Source organism: Alligator sinensis, unplaced genomic scaffold, assembly GCF_000455745.1.
Source record: "Alligator sinensis unplaced genomic scaffold, ASM45574v1 scaffold1035_1, whole genome shotgun sequence".
Taxonomy (NCBI): domain Eukaryota; kingdom Metazoa; phylum Chordata; order Crocodylia; family Alligatoridae; genus Alligator; species Alligator sinensis.
The window spans coordinates 653,107-672,750 of NW_005842555.1; the positions used below are offsets into that span (position 1 = coordinate 653,107).

Here is a 19,644-nt window from a genome sequence, read left to right on the forward strand (position 1 = left end):
AAATAATTAATAACATTTATATTGGAATTTGCATCAGAGTCACTCATTCTGGAGCCACAACCCCAATTGATGCTACCTTCTGCATCACTTCCATGGTTGGTACAACTGACTCCTGATGCCGATTTCCACACACACTGAACCCTGGACAACTGTTTTAGCTGAAACCAACTTGCAGCTTTAAGGTGGGGAAAGCAGCGTTATTTAAGGTGTGGATTAAGAGGATAATGAAAATTAGAGAGAGAGACAAAGTGGAAATAAATGTTCATCCAAGCCAAGCTGTGAGTTGAGTGTCTGATCTTGTTGTCATTGGCCTCAATAGGCACGTCTACACAAGACGCTTAATGCCCATTGGACTAATTCTACTGCGCATTAGCACAGCTGGCAAAAACCATACTAATGTGCAGTAGATTAGTCCAATGAGCATTAAGTGTCACAAAAAAGTATTCATTTATGCTAATATGCAGTAGATTTACTCCAACGAGCATTGAGCAACACCAAAAAAAGCATTCATTTGCACTAATGAGCAGTAGCGCCTTAGTATTACAGGTACTAAACTTAATGTACTGTAATTACAGCACATTAATGAAACATGTAGACGTGCCCAATGAGGAGGTTTGCCATTGACTTCAATGGCAAAAGAATGGGACTCTCGTGCTAAGCTTTTCAAAAGCTGCTTGCCTATTAAGATTGAGCTGACTTAATTTAAGGATGTCCAACTTGAACTACATTAAAAGTGGTCTGATACAAAGCATTAAGGATTGATAATCAGGCACCCTTAAGATGGGCACCCAAAATAAAGGGAGGTTATTTGTAGCCGTGTTGGTCTAAGGACATAGGCAGACAAGGTTCTTTGGGTAAATCCAATATCTTTTACTAAATAGTTGGTCTAATAAAAGATATTGGATTTACCCAAAATACAGGTACTTGAGGAGATCCTGACTTTTCTTTCCAACAAAGTACACAGAACCAACTTCTATTCCCATCCAAAGTTGAGTAGACAAGCGTTGGGGGAGAAATCATCTTTTCACCAGAGCAACAACAGCAGAGATGCATTTCTAATGAAGAGTTATCCAACAGAAGTATTTGATTGCTCGTTAAATCTTTGGAAACAAGCTATGCTATACTAATGTGCCACTTTGTAATCTGCCGGTGTGCACATTCTGGGGACCCGTTGAAAAAGAAAGTCTGAAAAAGTTCACCGCTGAATGGCAAAACACCCCTCAAATATTTCTCATTCGCATCCCCCATGATGACATTGTATCAGTGACATGGCAGCCAGCAAAGCAAATTGAAATGTAATGAATGCTCATTACTTATGAATATTCATTACCTGCTTGAGTGCTACTGGATGCTCTGATGTTCTTGTAGCTGCAAAGTCTCAGCCAAATGCAGTAACTGCCATTATATTCAGAGAATTATATTCTCTGAATATAATTTTGCTCTGCTTCCAGGCAGGTTGGGGGGAACACCTCCAATATTCGTGGAGCAGAACACAGAGCTCTCCCGTTATATCAACGGCGCTGCTTGGAAAATGTTCATTTCTGCAGTCTTTTGTTGTGTTTGGTTTTACTAAAAAAATGCTGTTTTGCTCGAAACTGAAATCTTCCACCTGAAAATGATGATTTTGTGAATTGCCCAAAGAAAACTAACTTTCACTTTGGAAAATCCAAAATCTCATTTCAGAATTTTAAAATGGCACGTACATTTTACGGCTATTATCGTGCCTTATTTCACGACATCTCAGGAGGAAGAGCGTACTACTGACCTGTGGCGATATGGAATGACAGTTCAAGCATTTCCAAAAAGAAATAATGAAATGAACTGTCACAACTGAAATTTCAGGATCCCATAACCAAATTCATCCAAAAGTGTTTTTCAGAAATGCTGTCAATGGGGCCGTTTGCATCTTCTGTTTTGTTTTAATTGACAACACAAACACGGTGGACATTTCTTTCTGAGAAACTCCAGTTTGGACCAGCCGTTGTTACTAGCTTCTCCCAGGCGGGGCTATGGATTCAGTACTGTTTACTCTGAGTCACTACCAATATTAGAGCAATTTAGGATAGATGCATATTGCGAGCTTTGCATACCCCCTTCCAAGATATCCAGCCTGAAGGACATCATTTCTTTCTCTCTCTCGATTCCTCTGAAATTGCTCATGTCCAAAGAAACAGAGCTCCAGCCCTATGGAAAGTTGCTTGCCTCATGTGACATTTGCAGAAATTCATCAGAACGACTCAATGAGATGCCATCTCGTTAACAGACTTAAGCTATCCAAAAATGGGTCTAGTACAAATCAGGGTTGTGCTGTTCTCTGCTAATCTGGTGAATCATAGGATGGAAGACTATATATAATGTCCCACATAACGTCGGCCAAAGACCCACACCCAATAATTTATGCATTCCAACCATAACTTCTGTCTGAATTACAGCATATCTTTTAAAACTAGTATCTAGTCTTGTGTAAGAAAGCCACAAGAGATGAAGAATCCCTCACATCTTGTGGCTGGTTCAATGATTAATTCCCCTTGCTGTTAAAATCCAATTGGGAGCTTGCTTTCAATGATTAATAGCCCTTGCTGTTAAAATCCAATTGGGAGCTTGCAGAGAACTCCTGGAAGGGGTACTATTTTTACTCATCAATTTTGTTTGGGGAAAATCATGTAAAATTCAAACCCAGGATTTAGAGAATGCATTTTGCCCCTCAAAGGACAGAAGGCTACTACTCCACCTGACTACACAGCTGGATTAAACCCACAGTTGGTGTGCTCACTTGCACAAATCCTCAGAGCAGTGAAGAGGTTAATACAATGCACCCAACGAGGTCAAGCTACAAACATACATAACAAGCCATGATTGTAAAAAATTTCCTGAATTTATGAGTCACCACATTTATGAAGGAATTGATACGAGAAAGAGGACTTGGCAAACATAAAATACCAAAAAGAAAATTATTTCCAGCTTGAAGTTTTGCAACCCTTCACTATATCAAGGCTCACTTATTATTATTAATATCTGTGTTTTGCAATGTTATTGCAGTCAAGTTTTTCTCCCTTGTGTAAGCTTGGAGATGTCCAACCATCCTCGGTATTCTTTCCTAATACAAAATAAATTAGCAAGCAGAAGTAACAGAGTTGCAAGCCAATTCCCTTTCTTAAAGAGGAATAATCCCAATCTATTTTTTTTTCTTTTTAGAATTTCCCACCTTAATAATATGCCCCAAACCGAATGCATTTCTGTGGCACACAAGACATCACGTGCCTCTTGTTTCAAACACCCGGGTGCCTCATGTTACTTCTGCAAAGACTCACTAACCAATACTGAAAACCTGGCATGTGCTAGGCAGCCTTCTACTGTCACACAACTCTTGGCACCCTTAATCAGAAAAGCATCCAAGCAGGTGTTTCAGGTTTTTGGCCTGTTTGGTTTTTTCTCCACAGTAAAAAAAAAAAAATTAAAGAGAAAAACCGTAAGCACTCAGATGTACCAGGTGCTGCCACTGACAAGGCACAATCAGACAAACACAATGTTTGTCTTTTTAATCTGGGATCATTTCTAAATTACATTAGTCCCCATGTTTGATTAACAGCTTCTGGCTGAAGCCCAGTGGAAGCAAAGGATAACTGCCATTTTTGAAGAACCACCCCCATATCTCAGCCTCAGTAATGTTTTCCCTACTGCAATTATTGCATACTACTGGCTTCATTAGTAGCTAACCCATTAGCACACACATAAGCAAGAAGGGTGAATTAAGAGGTGAAAGGGTAGCTGCTACAAGAACTTTACTCATACGGTTCAGGTGCACACAGGTTAAAATTGAGTGAGTCTACACGTGCATTTATGCCGGCTTAAATTTACTGCACAGTAAATTACTGCACAGTAAGCGGGAATAGGCCCGGTGTCTTCACGTGCAGGCATTAAAGTGCATTAATGCTGTGTGTGGACTGACTTGGGACTAAAGTTAGTCCCAAGTCAGTCCACACACACACAGTGTTGCTATGCAGTAAGATGTCTACACATGCATTACTGTGCAGTAATTAATCGGGTGTAAATTTGATACCTGCATGATGCAGGCATCAAATTTATGCTCAAGTCAGCATAAATCGCCATATTTACTGTGCAGTATGGGCATGCATTTGAAATTTGATACATGCATGATGCAGGCCTCAAACTTGCGCTCAAGTTGGCATAAGTTGCCGTATTGACTGCACAGTACGGGCATGCATATGTAGACACGCGCCTGCACTATGCAGCAATTTTGGTTAATGGGCAGTAAATGCACACGTGTAGATGCACCCATTGAGTTCTAAATGCTGCGGCCTAGCTGTCTCCAGCACAGGAATTAGTCAATCAGATTCGTGAATATTTCTTAGGAAGAATGTAGTGACGTGCCAGTGACATCTAGCAAAATCCCAGGTGAGGAATACTCCATCGAAGTCTCGACAGTGCTGTTGCAAGCAGGGCAGTTATGACAAGGTTTAAGGGCATTCAGACCGAGGGTCACTCTACAGCCTGCCCTAGCCAAATGATTTAAAAGCAGGATGGGTGGGCTGGAAATCCCATATTCTGTATGTAACAAAATGCCAGCCTGAATGCAAGCCATCAGTCCTTTCACCCGCACGTCCCCCACAGTCTCTAGTGGGAGATACGCTTTAGTGGGAGATATGAGGGTCTCCCGGAGGTGGAAGTAACTGCTGGGTTTTCAGCTGGATTTATGCTGCTGTAAGCAGAAGGCATGCTGATATTAGTGCAGGGAGGCCTGCTTTAAGTGATCACTCAAGGCACCCACAAAAAAGGCATGCAAAGCGGGGGTTATAAAATGTGGGAAGGCAGAGCAGAATTTGATTCAGATTCGTTAAAAGCTAAATGACATGTCAAGGTTTGGGCTCCACAGAAGACGGTGTGGACTGCAACCAAGAGCACGTCCATCAGCAAACAGCCCAACCATGCACAACAGATTGCTGAATAGGGGGTCTCGGATACAGGCTCCATCATACAGCCACATATAACAGAATCACGCCATAACTGCACCGCGGCGGGGAAATCCCAGCTCTCTCGGCTTGTGTCTACAATTGTGAAATCGAGTCCCGCGGTTTCTCTTAGGTTCATCTACTACACGTGTCTTCTTTTGCTGCTACCGCTGTTGAGGATGAAACAGAATTGAGTCTGTCACCGACCAGCCTGGATCTGCAGTGATCGCACAAGGGGGGAGAGGAGGAGGGGGGAAGGGGGAGAAGAAATCAAACTGGCCCTTTAAAAAAAAAAAAGGAAAAAAAAAAAAAAGAGGAAAAAAAAGAGCATTTAAACTGCTTGTCAGTCGCCTGCCTGACAAGGCCACTTGAATGTATTCAGGAGTATTTGCATAAACGCTCACAGTGAGTTCACTGTAGCTGCTAGCGCTAATGGTACATAAAGTAATTTAGTCACTTCTCGCAGGCATCCTGTCAGAGTGATGCGCACCCCCTCTTTGCCTTGTTGCATATTAGATCATTAGATAATAAAGTGTTAGAGCATGCAAACTGACAGGGTCTCCGGCACTATCATTTTTCGAGGGCACTGCATTCTGCCAGAGAGGAAAAATAATAGAGAAACCGATGCTGCAATTGGCTTCCAATTCCAGTACAGACAGCCAGAGAGGTGAAAAATCACCTTGCAGCAGTGTTGGAGTTTGCACAAGAAACTTTGCAGACCTGCCCCCGTGAGAAGTCCTGAAAGAGTCCCTTCAGGCCTGCGTGAATGCTGCTTCTTACATAGCCCTGCGCTCTCCGCTTGGTCCTTAAATGATTTTGGAAAGGCTTTCCCTTCCCTATGTACAGCCTGGGAAGAACTAGAAACAGATATAGTCTCCTGATTTTGTCTATTGGCTCTTCTCTATACATCCAACTGTATATGTATAATTTAGCAAGGTCAACCACACCAGCCGCATGGTTTACCAGAAATATCAAACAAGCAAGGATGCAACTGTTTGTGAATTTTAAAAAAAAAGTGATAATTATTGCAAACCACAGATTACTGTGGCTTACCTTATTTATACCACACTGAGCTGTATAAAATAATTAGCCTGTCGCAGCTATTACTTTTGAAATATAGATATATCTGTTTGAAAGATGAGTTTTATTAACCCTGTGGTATCAAGGACGACAGTGTGCACATGTGAAATGGGGAGCTGGGTTTCTACTTATATGCAAGGAGAAGGGCCATTAAAAGGAACTTGCCTTTTAGTGTCTGACAAGCGGGATATAAATAGATGCGTTGGATAACCCAAAAATAATCCAGGCTACCTGCAAATGAAATGGTAAATACTGGTGTGTGGGGAAACCAGGCTCCAGAGTGGCTCTGGAGGTAAAGCCTTCTGCCCAGCTCTGCTCTTAGACGCCCAAAGACTCTTTTAGGTGCTGCACACAATGCAACTCAATGTTTAAAGCAGCGCTTCCCAGCATAGGCTCCCAAAGAAAAATGTAAGGTTAATAACATCTCACAAAAACAGCAGCAAGCACCCACGTGACCACCTTGACCCTCGACTCCCAAGCAAATCAAGCCAGGCATTCATCGTGGGCTGGCCAGATATTTGCATCTAGGTTTGAAATGTCTATATGAGCACACGGGGGCATTTATTCGGCGGAGTATGAGGTGATATTCTTGCAATCCAAACCCCACAAGCCAAGGTGGCTCAGACCAAGCGGTCACTCCATCGACCAGGGTAGGGGACTCCCAGGAAGTTCAGCTACCCCCTGGCAAACTGTTGACGTTATTTAGATGGTCTCTTGCCCCCAGGACCACTGAAGACAGGAGATCCTAAAGGACTGCAGATAATCCAGGCTGTTGACTCAGGGGTCCAGAAGGAAAAGGAAGAGGAACGCATTTTGGGAAGAGGACAGAGTGTGCAAGCCTGACCTCGGGGAGAGAGCATGACTCTGTTTCGGGAAGACGGCTGAAGTTCTTGGTGGGTTTGCAAAACCTTGGTGGGCATGCACACAACTGAGTCTTCATCCACTGTTGCATTAAGTTGGACGCTTAGGCAACTCATAATAAAAATACCTGCTAGCTTCATTGCTATCCCATGCATATAGGGGCTGGGAGACAGGACTGCTGAGGAGAGGCTGAGGGAAATGGGCTGATTGAGTCTGCAGAAGAGAAGACGGAGGGGGATTGAATAGCAGCCTTCACCTCCCTGCAGGGGGGCTGCACAGAGGATGGAGCTGGGCTGGTCTCAGTGGGGGCAGACGACAGGACAAGGAGCAATGGGCTCCAGCTGCAGCAAGGGAACTTGAGGTTGGGTATTAGGAAACACTTTCTCACTAGGAGGGTGGTGAAGCACTGGAACAGGTTACACAGAGAGGTGGCGGAGTCTCCATCCTTGGAGGTGTTTAAGGCCCGGCTGGACAAAACCTTGGCTGGGATGATGTAGTTGGGGCTGGTCCTGCTTGGAGCAGGGGGTTGGACTCGATGTGACCCCCTGAAATCCCTTCCCACCCTCATTGTCTCTAATTCTATAATATAAAAGTGCACGGAGTTCAGCAGTCCTTGGAAAAAAATGGGTTTGTATACAAAATTTTGCATGTCTAAAGGGAAAGTGTAATTTCCTAGCATAGTGGTCGCCACTAAAAATGGAGGATTTGCCAGTGGTTTCCACATAACATGCCTGAGAGGTGTCTGAGAAGTAGATTAAATACCCTTCCCCCAACCCTTAACACAGGAGATAATTGTGCTGACTGTGTGGTATCTGTTGTCAAATGTTGACTTCTAATGGCAAATACTGTATGTAAGGTTTATCTGAAAATGTAGGCATAATTGTATCATCAGAGATATATCCATGTGAGTACTTCTCCTAGTGAACGGGGGAGGCATGTTGGGTACATCAAAAAGAGTTGGCATGACAGTACATAAGAAAACAGGAATATTTACAAGCATGAGAAAATAAGCATTCATTTAATCGCAGGTATGCATGAAAGAGGTCTTGTTGGAAAATATAAGGTAGGAGGCTAAGTCTTAAATTGATCTGAAGACTGGGTGCGTCTACATGCTCATTAATGTGGAGTAGTTACTGCGCATTTAGATTACTACTTGCTTAATGAAGTACTAATTAACTGTGCAGTAACTATAGTTATTGCACAGTAGCACTGGTGCACGTTTTTTTGTGACGCTTACTGTGCAGTAGCTTAATACCAGTGCACGGTACCGCACGAGCACGGGTTTTGACCAGCACGCTACTGCGCAGTAAGAGTCTCGTGTAGACGTGCCCACTGTAATTCATATTACAAAGATAGCAAACTTGAATGGGCTGAAGTATCCTTGCCTTTTGCTAATTAATAAAAGCTCAGTTTGCACATTCCTTACAAAAACTGAGAGAAAATTATGATAGTGGTTGGTTTATTAAATTAGGTTGTTGGCAGGGATAAAAAAAATATTCTATAGAATGAATTATGGCTGAAAATGGCTCATCGCCTACATAAAAAGTTAGAGCTAAATAAATACAGATGTAAGTTATGTTTATATAATGAGAAATGCTGCTGAGCTTTGAATTTTAGGTTCATAAGTGTGAACTACAGCCCTAAACATATGTCCGTGTGCACAGCTTCACTCTTGTGGGTAGCCCCACGAACTTCAACGTCAGCGTGTATGTGCCTTAACTCAAGCGTGTGTGTTAGTGTTTGCAGGATCAAAGCTGAAGAGCGTGATCCTCTTTCACCGGGAATTTACCAAGTGTTTAGACATATATTCACATATTCATCCGTTATTACGGTTATTGCTTATTTCTATTAGCATACATCATTAACATCGTTCAGAGTGGCATTCACTTTCCTGGAGACAATTTTTATCTGGTTTCCTCTAATTCTGAAAAAAGATGCTCAATTGCCCGGGAGCCCCGTGGCAAACGTTCGTGGCACGAGCTCCGGGTGTGACTTTCCACCCTCTGGTCCCTGCACTGGAAGTTGAGGGGATATAGCTCCACGGAGGAGCAAGCGCCTGATGTGTGTAGAATTATAAACAGCTTCCAAGACAAAGGATAATTCTTGGAAAAGGGGCTGGGGGTGAATTCCCCTGGGTTTTGGTTTTGTTTTTTAGTAGTAGTCAGCAATTTTGAGGACAAAGAACAAATAAAACATTAATTAGGTGCCGGTTTTCAAAGCAGCTCAGCACCCAAGAGCTCACATCTAGACACCTAACGAGGCAGCTGGATTTTCAAAGGGACTCCGTTCTCATTTAGGCACCTCAACGGAGCGGCCAGGCTTTCTGAAGCGCTCGGCACCCAGCCGCTACCAAATACCCAGCCCCAATTTGGATGGGGAGCACCTTCTGAAAATCGACCCACGTCCTCCTGCATGGGGAAGCTGAACTGCTTTGAAAATCCAGGCCCCGCTTTCAGTGCCGATCAAAGCACGTTGCATTTTTGCAGCGATGCAAGGGACACCTTTTTGCACAAGAACGATCCTGTTCTTTCCCTGATCCTGTTCTTCCCCTACCCGCTCCCAGTTCCAGTGCTGAGCCACTGTGAAAACCCCAATTTAATTTGGGAGCCTTTTAACATCTGGCCCAGAAGTGCTTTGACTACTGCAGGACAATTTCCATGAAAAGGAGGAGAGAGGAACCAAATAAATCCACATTTAAAGCAGAAATGCCAACCAATGAAAATGATATGCCTACCATGTTCCAGATAAGAAGGCGTACCTTCCGAGGGATCAAGCCTTCTAGCCCGGCGCCCGTGCTTGGAGTTGTTGTGTACAAACATGTTGTCCGACACTGCCAACACATGGCCGTCAACGTTGACTGTTGTAGACACCACGACCTGTGAGCGCGAGAGCAAAACGGATGTACATTTTGATATATTAAAAACAACAAAAGAAAGAAAGAAAAAGGCAGAGAGTGTAATAAACTCAGTTAAATAAATAACAGCTGGGTGCTGTAGAAAATTGCATAGCCATTTCACATAATAACTGGTGCTTATGCTGTACAAATCTAACAAGAGACGCTATTGATGAGTGGGTCTTTGGCATCGAAAGCTTTTGATGCAGTTTTAAGTCAAATTGCACAGTTTGTAGCTGTACGGCAGACGGTACGCTGTTAACCATCATATTAACAAGAGGATCTTTATTAAGGGGTTTTTCCCCGCCCTGCAAATACAAGGGCGGCTGTGTTTCACCCTAAATTATCCTTCAGTGCCGGCGCTGAAGTAGATAGCACTGTTGACATTGCAAATGAGAATCGGTTCAAAAGAAAAGAAAAGAAAAACGCTTTTCGTGCGGCGGGGACGAGAGCGGAGGTGTCCCCCTCGCCGAGTCCCCACGGGCAGCGGGACTGACCCGGCGCTCCCGTCTGCTGAGCGTGCAGGGACGGGGACTTCATCGGTAAACACCAACCTACTTCTCCTTATTATTTTCTGTGCTTTGATAGGCCCCCGCTGAAATCTGGGTCTCCTCATCCTTGGGGAGGTGCCGACACAGTGACGTTTCAGAGTTGGCAATCCCGACAGATGGGACGAAACGGAGGCAGCGGGAGGGGCTGCGATTTGGCTGGAGCCAAGAAGAAAGCCCAGGTCTCCGGCTCCCGCTCTCCTAACTACTGGGCCACGCTGCCCCTGCCTTACTACCCCACTTTTTCCTCCGCAAGCCTTTCGCCAGCCGCGCGGCATCCCAACTCAAGCCTCGACTAGGCCTGTTTTCCGGGAGCCTGCACCGCCTCGCAGAACTTCGCCTAAAACAATAAGAAGAAATGACCTACACTTCTCCTTATATTAAACAGGCGCAGGGATTAAAAACTGAAACCCACAGAGATATGTTTATTCATGCGACCTCTTACAACCAAATATAATAATTGTCTGTTAATTGCAGTTTCAGCTCCCACCTCATGCTTCGACATGTGAAACAGCAATCAGCAGCTCCTGTTTAATCCACCTATTATGTTGACTAATTAACTTTGCTCGACAGTTTATTTCTTCCTCCATTATCAGCCCCTGTCAGCCGCAAGCACACTGCCGCAAAGGGGGACCTCAGCCCTTTTGATTGATCACCGATAGATTGACATGCAGATTAATTTAATTAGAATCACCTCACTTGAGAAATGAAAGACAATGGCAAGGGGGCTAATAGATCTGCTCTTATAATGAGGCAAGCCTCCAGAGTCAAGGCAGAGGATTTCTGATTTATTTTGCTGAATTCCCCAGTCACTCTGAAAGGCTCTTGCTTTAATTGTTCTTGGTTTTGAGAGGCTTTAGCCTCTGAAGAGGTGAAATGCTTTACAAGGATTGGCAAACATTGCTTCAAGTCTCCCAGGAAGCCGCTACCTCTCCAAGTTGGTCGAATGGGGACACTCAAAGGATCGCTTACAACAATTCAATTTTATCACTTGAACCAGATCAAACAAAACACACACACACACACACACACACACACACATCCCTAAACTAAATACTTTGCAATTCAACCTATTGCTGTCCACCTAAATACACAAAGGGCAATAAGGCTGCTGACCGGCCCTTGCCAAATGCTAGGCACACTTTGTCTTTAAAGGACTACAAAAGAAGAGTTTGCATCTCAAGCTTTCTGAAATGGCCCGGGAATGGTGTTACTGCAGTTGTTTTCCTCAAGACCAAGATATGAAAATACAGAGCAAATGAGCTGGGAGCTCTTATGGGTGGTAAATTGGAAAGAAGCAAGCACTAAAGACTATAGGCATTAGGCAAGTCCTTCTGAATTCAGATGGAGAGAGAAAAACATATCTATCTGTCTGTGCTGAATTGCAAGAGCAGGGTTTGGACTAGATGCGACCTCCTGAGGTCTCCTCCAACCTCCTTTTCTACGATTGCAGGGGTTTCAAAACAGCTTGCCCGTTCCATTAACAAGGGGCAAAATAAAGCTGATATTTTCAATCAAATAGGATCTTACTTATAGTTTGTGCTTTCATACGTCTGCCTCTAACCGCTGTGAATCCTTTGTAACTGGGACTTCAGGTCCTTCTCCCCCCTCTCAGCTCCCCCCACTTTCACATCGGGAACTCACCCCTCTCAGCTCCCCCCACTTTCACATCGGGCCCTTGTCTGCTGGAGTCGGACCCTCCTGGGCCAGGCAAGTTTAGGTAGGTGCAGAAATGAAACTGCGAACTGAACATAACAGCCACAGCACTTGGCCTTCCTAGACGATGAGCTACTTGAGACGTATTCCCACGTGCAGGCCCCGATCCTGCATGCATGCAGTCCCGCTGACCTCCGCGAGAGCAAGTGCATGCATGAAGTTAAGCACCGAGTGTTTCCAGGAGCTGGACTTACAAGTTCTCGTACATTAACTATAATAATGTAGGGTCTGACCCTACAAAGCCTTGCACAGAGGAGTAGCATATCGTCTATGCCGGGAAGTAGCACCGATGATCTCCACTACTTACGTAAGTCGAGCTGCACAGGATCAGCCGCTTCATTTTTCCCCCCCGCCCCATCAGGTTTCACAACCTGTGGATGTGACACATTTTAAATGACTTAACTGTATCTTCCTACCTACCTCTTGAGCAGAGAGTTTGATTTACTACAAAGAGACCACATCGGGCTGGTTCTTTGGAGTCGTTAGCAGAAGAAACTATAAAAGGAATCCCCACGAGAGTCTGTTTCCAGTGTCAGGAAATGCAGACAAAAGTGGTTACTCTGTCTGTCTGTCTGAAAAAAATGATTATTCATAGTGCACCTGTAAGCGGCAGCGCACGCTCTCCGCTTAAGTCTTAAAATATACAATTTCATTAACACACGCTCCCTCTGTTTTGCTGGGATTTTTTGAAAGAAAAGAGCATTTCATGCACAAAGCCTGTCCTAAATAGTAATGTCCTGACTATGCGGAGAGAAGAAGAAATACACTGTACATATTTCTTATGCATTGCAATTGCATGCTTAAATTTTGAAGGGCACTTACATGCTTATAAGGTAGACTTATATTTTTAATCTGAAAAAAAAAACAAAAAACACCCCAGCACTTCTCATTTTGATTTTGAAATTATTGGGATGTGTTTAAGTTAAAGCATGTGCTAAAACTAATTTGTGGAGAAATCATAAAACTTGGGGAGGGGGTAGGGAATCAGACCAGAAGGGGAAAAAGCTCTGAGGCATCCTTAAAACTCAGACCATAGCATGAGGGAAAAGGCAAACTACAGTTTAATAAATGATTAATGAGGTGCTGACATATTAATGTAAGCACGGGGACAGCCAGGCCTGCCAGATCTCAAACCTTTCCAAATTTTGTCAACAAAACACAGTTTTAATTTGGGGCAGACAAACACGGAAAATGATTTTGAGCTTGAGCTTCAACCCGTCATAGATCTCGACTCTAAACCCTGTATCAACAGCGGAGGAGACGGAGGCACGAAGAAAGAAACGCATGGTTTTAAGCTCTGCTCCACCGACCGGCACCAGCTATCAATTGCTCTGAAAATTATTCTGCCGGCTCTTAAATAGTTCGGTTATGAGGGCTATTTTTTGAAGGCTATTAAAAAAACCAGCCCCAACTTCTGGAGGTTGGAGAACAAACTGTTCGTCCCAGTTTCATACTGGGCCTGTTTATTTGTCGTAGCACATCACCTAATACATCAAAATTAAGCGTCATGTGAGTCCCCATTTTCAAGCACAGTCCATTAAGCTTTGCTAACTGATTAAGACATAACGTGTTCCTTGTGTTTTCAATTTTCTCCACTTTGCTGGGAGTGCCCTGGCATTTCTGCTTCTACCCCCGGCACCTCACGGCAAAGCTTCCCAAAATCCAACGGAGACAATTTCCAGGCCTGACGTGTCCCTTGCTGCCATCTGCTTTGAGCCACCGGTTCTGGTCCTTGGAGCTTTCCCCCCTGGTAACTGGGGCGCATTAAAGAGAGATGAGAAATCGCCTTGTTTTCATTCCAGCTTGGAGGCTGCTTCGTACAGTTTGTTTTCTTCCTTAATTTGGTCACTCAAATAGTCCCTGATCCAGCGAGATACTTAAAAAATATGCCAAACTTTCAGCTAACAAGCACTGCATACTCAACAAAATTGCCCACATGCTTAAAGTTAGGCTATGTGCCTAATTGCTTTGTAGAGTTGGGGCCCTGGCTCGCTCTGCTCGTTCCCTACTTTTATTCCCTTCCTCTTCCCTCTCTGGGGAGGGGACCTTACACATCCAAACTCCATTATCTGGGATTTGTGAAGCATCGTTTCTGCCTCTTATGCAAATTTGCGGCAAGGCACAAGTGGCGACAATTCAAACATGAGTGGCAGTATCGCGTGGAGGCAAGTCAGCTGCTTCAGCTGAGGAAGAGGAGACAATGTCAAAGTGACTTTCAGCGTTTTCATAATAAATGCCTCCTTCGAGGGGGTTTCGTGGTGACTCAGCCTCAAAAGTTTCCTCTCAATTGAAACCCGGTGCGTGGCCGCTTGCATTCAAACCAGGACAACAACAATGCAGTCGTGGTTTCTTTAATTACAATGATATACACAAGTATTTGCATAATTTGCTTGTGTGCTTTAGGGTGCGAGACAGCCAGCGTGCACCGTTCCCCCGTGACGTCGTCTCAGGCTTAGCATCACTCGTGGGGCATGGGCGCTTGGAGGCCTCACCCGCGCCGTGGCTCCGACGTGCCGGGTGCTTTGCCACTCCTGCCCAGAGAAGGGCTTTATGCACCCATCAAACCCAGCTGCTTTAGGCACTCCCTGGCTTTGGACAGGATTTTAAATGGTCTCAGCCTTGTCCTTTAAATCCAGGCCTTCGGCATCAAATCGCCACCGTCTTTGCAGACTTCAAGGGGGTCATGGCTTCCCCCAGTGTGCGTGCCCAGTGCACAGCTGTGCCCGGTATTTTCCTGCCCTCGCCATGGCGGGAGAAGCCTGAATTTTCTGCGTTCAATGATGACGGCTGGCTTTATTTTAAGAAGTTTCTTGCTAGAATGAAAGAGCAAAAAAATCCCAGGCAAAGCCCCGCCGCTGTAAAATTCGTGCGCTGGCACTTAATAGATTTCTCCAAGCTTTCTCCCACACTGTACAGAAGTATGAGCGGCGCTTTGCTCTGCTGAAAGTGATTAATTTCTTGAAAATGCTAAGGTCACACTAATTGACATGACCTGTGTAATTAAGCAGTCTCTGTTTACACACTGAAAGCTCAACTGCTGTGAGGCTGGGCTTGCATGACAGAACGTCTTTACAAGTCAAGAGATCAACAACCTTTCTTATGTCCTACCTAGTCACCTACACCGGCTCCTGATTGCTCTTCTGAGGGAACATGCAAAGGCATTACCATATGAAAATCAGCCCGTGTCTTGGCCAGCACGAAATCAGTGGCGCGTGCGTACCGTGAACCGTGCTTTGACAGGCCCCCGACGCGGCCGTTCATGCTAGATCGCCCCACCGGCGAGAGCACCCTGAGAGCAAACGCCGCCTCTCACACGAGAATACATTTTTAATAAGTGGGAATAAATCTCCGAGGCAGCGCAGCCCGGAGAAAGGAGCCCCCGGGCCGGGGTCAGGGACTCCTGGAGTTGTAATCCCAGCTCTTACACTGACCAGCTGCACGGGTTTGGCTAAGTCCCCATTGCTTCTCTGCAAAGGGATAAATAACACTCCCCCAGCTTGCCAGGGCACCGGAGGGATTAACCAGTTAATGTTTGTACAGTAAAAGATATAGGTGTTAAGTGTTGTCATTGCTTCCATGATGTTTAGCACTTATAGCTAAGCGCCGGGGCGGGAGGGGGTAAGGAAGGAAGAAAGCCGGGGACCCGTTCCAGTCCTCTCGGCTCTTCGGAGCCGGTGGAGTTTATGGGACAAGCCCACTGGTGCTTCCAGGTGAAGGGCGATCCCAATCCCTGGGAACAGGTCCCATGGATCTGCCCTCCCTTGCACAGCATTGTCCCCTGCCCCGCTCCTCCTCCCATGGGAAAGTCTTCTTCCACCCCCAGACTGTACTTGGTCCTCAGGCAAAACCCAACATGAGCTGGCAAATGACTGTACGGACATGAGCAAAACCCAATTCGAGCTGGCAAATGACTGTATTAACATCAGGTAAATATGTCCAATGACTACCAGCGCACATGGCAGCGGCTTCGATGGATTCGGAGCCCAGGTGGACCTGGTGTTCAAAATGCTGGTGGTAGACAAGACACCACCGCTCTTAGCTACTGCTGTCGACAGGGGCAACTGCAATGGTGGGGATATATTTCCCCACCCTTCCCCCCTGCCAAAATACCAAAGACCCAGCTCATGGGGGTTGCAGCAAGAGAGGACCGCAGGATTAGGCCTTTAGAAAATTCACATTAAAAGAAGCAGACACTTTTCGTGCTCGTTGGACAACAGCCGTGGAGCCTGTTGATGTTTTAAGTGTGACCGTGGTCATCCAACACAACAGCGCAACATCTCTTTGGTTTCTGACTTCTCATGGGGACGGCATCATCGACAAGTCTGCACTGCTCCAAACCATGAGCGTCCAGGCGCTTCCCACTCATTTCTGAGATCGCCGGGGGGTCTCTCAAACTAAGAGAAGCACCGGACATTTGAGCATCCTCCAGTTCACCACCAGGTTAAACCGGGTTGGATTGTTTCTCCCCACCATCAGTTAGTTTTAAAGGATGTGTGACTCACTGACCTGAAATCTCCGCATGTCCCGAGGGTTTCCTGCATTTTTTAGGCAATTCTGGTTACATTTGAGGAAAAATTTCAAGAAGAACCTGTGAAGAAAGAGAAGCCGGGGTTAGCTGCGGGCAGCATGGACAACAACCGCGTCACATTTTCACTCTCTCTCACGCTTGCTCCAGTGCCGGATCGTGTGGGTGAGGACTGTGCAGAGAGGCCCCCATCCAGCAAAGCGTTTAAGCACGTCCTAAAAGTCTCACCCATTTTTAAGAGCTTTGCCAGAGCCATGAAGGCTTCCAGCATTGCCCCGAAGTTACTAGCCAAAGGGCCCATGTTGGGGAAGGAAAACGCCTTCCAGCACAGCAAGGAAGTTAAAAAAAATTCATAGTTTCAGTACAGCAAAAAGGAAGGCAGAAAATATGCTGGCCAAGAAACTCCCCTGATGTATAAATGGTTTCATTTTACAAGTTTGCCGTAGTGTGCAAACATCGATTTTACACCAAAATATGAAAATGTTCTGTGCAATTTAAATCTCTGTGCAACAATTAAACAAAGCCTGTCAATAAAACTGAAGTTCAAATGGTGGTTAGTGAATCTAAACAAGTCAATGAACAAAGCACTGAAGGATTGGAAGAAGTCTTGATTAAAAGGCTGATTTCACGACCAAAATGAACCGGCTGACACGGGGGGTTTGTCCTGACCATGCACAGTTTGCTGAAGTAGCTCTATGACCCTGACATACGTCTTTAAAAAGAGACACTGCATTTTACAAGCCAAAAGAAAGCAAACATTTTACTGAAAATATTTCCTTCAGTGTTATGCATCAGCGGACTGTAAACTCATAAAGAGAAGTCAACGAATAACGGCGAGCCTCGGATTCCAGGCTTCCTTCTCGAGAGCCAAGGTTTATCAACCCTTTGTCCAAAATAAACTGCACACCGGGCTCTACCACAGCTCGCCTGTGCACAATTAAATCCTGCAGCAAGTTTGAAAGCCCAGCGCAACCAGACAGAGCATCATTATATTTGCAATAGCTGTCGATTAAGCAAGCAGAAGCTAATATCGCCTGTCTCCATTTAGAATGAGGCATCGGGGGGTGATTATTTTTTATTGTTTTACTTGAAATCAGAAAGTTAATTTTTGCAAGGATCCATCCTCGTCCCCGCTGAGCGCTTGCCATCGTCACTAGGAGCGGCCCCATTTGCACGCGCGGAAATCATGGCAAACGTATTTCTACAAGCCGTGATTTTTTTTTTTGGCTGGCCTTCCCCGTTTCGGCGCAGAACCGTGTCCTTCAGAGACCCATTTGGTGGGCCCTGCGTGCTAGGAAAATCCCATCGGGCCATAGCGTGGATGACACATTCAAACCGCCGAGATTTAGTTTAATTTAAGAAATAAGAGAGAGGGATCGATACGAAATAAGCAGCCGCCGCAAAACGCTTGGATGGGGGAGCGGAAAGGCGGCGTGTGTGTGTGCTCCGTTCAAGAGGGGGCTAAGCCCTTGCATTTTCTCACCAAGGAGGTTCGGATATTCAATAGCTGAGAGTTGGTGCGATTTGTTGTACGTGTGTGTGTCTTTTTAAGCCTCTAATGGCCAGCTGTGACAGCCTGACTCCGATTGTGTAGAAGGAGCTGTCAGCACAAATCTTGGCATCTTGAAGCCAGACAACTGCTTGCCACCAGGCGACGGTTTGTACTCGTGCCAGAATGGATTTTGAGAGACAAGCAAATAGGGCATTAATTCCGCCAAAGAAAAGCGAAATGTGGGGAGAGTTCAGGATCTTACACTTCAGATGATGGCTTTTCTGTCAACAGCTCATCATTTAGTTGGTGAGCTATGAAGGGCATGGACATCGGATCCCTCTTGCCCTAAGTTGGCCCTGTCATGTGGAATGCTGGCAGCATCCCGAGACCACCCCTCCGCCAGAGACTGCGAGCTGAAATAAAAAGCCCGGCCATCTGTTGGGAGGCAAAGACGTCCCTGTCAACTGGTGCCTGGAGCCTCGAACAGGCCCTTATGTGGCAAAGTCTCTCAGAACTGCTTATTCTTTGGGGAAAAGTCTGCTCTGCCCCAGGGGTTCGCGAGAAAATTCTTCAGAGTTTTCCCGCATGTAGGAGCCAAGCAGCTGACCACTTTGGCATATTACAGCGGGAGGGAGGATGGGAGATGTAATAGTTAAAAATACCCGCACTGATCGACGGAGTCAAACAGGCAAGTGCAGGAAGCATTTATCACGCTAACTTTACCCGGCGTGTGTAAACACAGGCTCATGGGTGTCAGCTCATCAGCTTAAAGGCCCTCAAAATACCTCTGAGAGCTCTTTGCGAAGCCCTGAAAAACCATGGGGGTTTTTCCTTCGCTTGGCAAGCGACATTGTTCTTTTGTCTTATAAGATGACAGCGCAGTAAACCTACGCGCAACAGAAGAGTAGACCAAAAAACCATCAATCCGGTTTCAAAATCGAGCCCTATTTAGAGGAGGGAAACCCCTGGCATCCAATGGGTGTTTCATCCCAATGAGATAAAGGATGCGTGAGGCTCACCTAGCTAGGCCCAACAAAGCAGAGCATGCAGAGCAATGCCTAGTGAGTTATAGAGACTTCAGGAAAGTGGACAGGATTTGGGGTGTTTTTATGACAGCTCTTTGGGGAGGAACTTGCAAAGACTGATGGCTTACATCTTACACCTCCCCTTGGTTCAGCTGAAAAAATCATCTAATAAAATACTCTCTCTCCAATCCTGCACTGTTATTTCACTGAGAGAGGAACCAACAGATGGGCTCAACGTTGCTGTTGAAACACAAAGTGCAAGCAGGGCTGCGTAGGACAAGAAACGCTTTGCACCGTCCCAAGGGTTTGGCTGCTGGGCTACGGAGGAAGCATCCTGCTCCCGCTCATGTCTGGGGTATGGGTCGGCAAAATGGGGGAGAAAATGGGGGCAGGATGAAGCGATGGCTATTTGGCTTTGAACGGAGAATCATCTTGGCTGGACAACAGGAGGAAAATCCTAGATTTAGCTCAGATGGAGTCACTCAGAGGTCTCAGACTGGTCTTCACCCTTGCGTGCTTCCTTTGCTCAAGCAG

At 45.5% G+C, this 19,644-nt stretch overlaps 1 protein-coding gene across 8 annotated transcripts in view; it reads right to left on the reverse strand.

Moving 5' to 3' along the window:
• The window catches only part of EBF1 (early B cell factor 1), a 284,814-nt gene that overhangs the window by 95,983 nt on the left and 169,187 nt on the right, over nucleotides 1–19,644 (reverse strand). For 5 of the 8 annotated variants that reach the window (XM_025213870.1, XM_025213863.1, XM_025213866.1 and 2 more), the window contains 2 exons: nucleotides 16,575–16,656; nucleotides 9,646–9,787 (listed from right to left, as the gene is read on the reverse strand). In XM_025213870.1, coding sequence (XP_025069655.1) covers nucleotides 9,646–9,787; nucleotides 16,575–16,656 — 224 coding nt within the window. The remainder of the gene's footprint in view (nucleotides 1–9,645; nucleotides 9,788–16,574; nucleotides 16,657–19,644) is intronic. The other 3 variants (XM_025213867.1, XM_025213865.1, XM_025213864.1) reach the window with 1 other exon arrangement.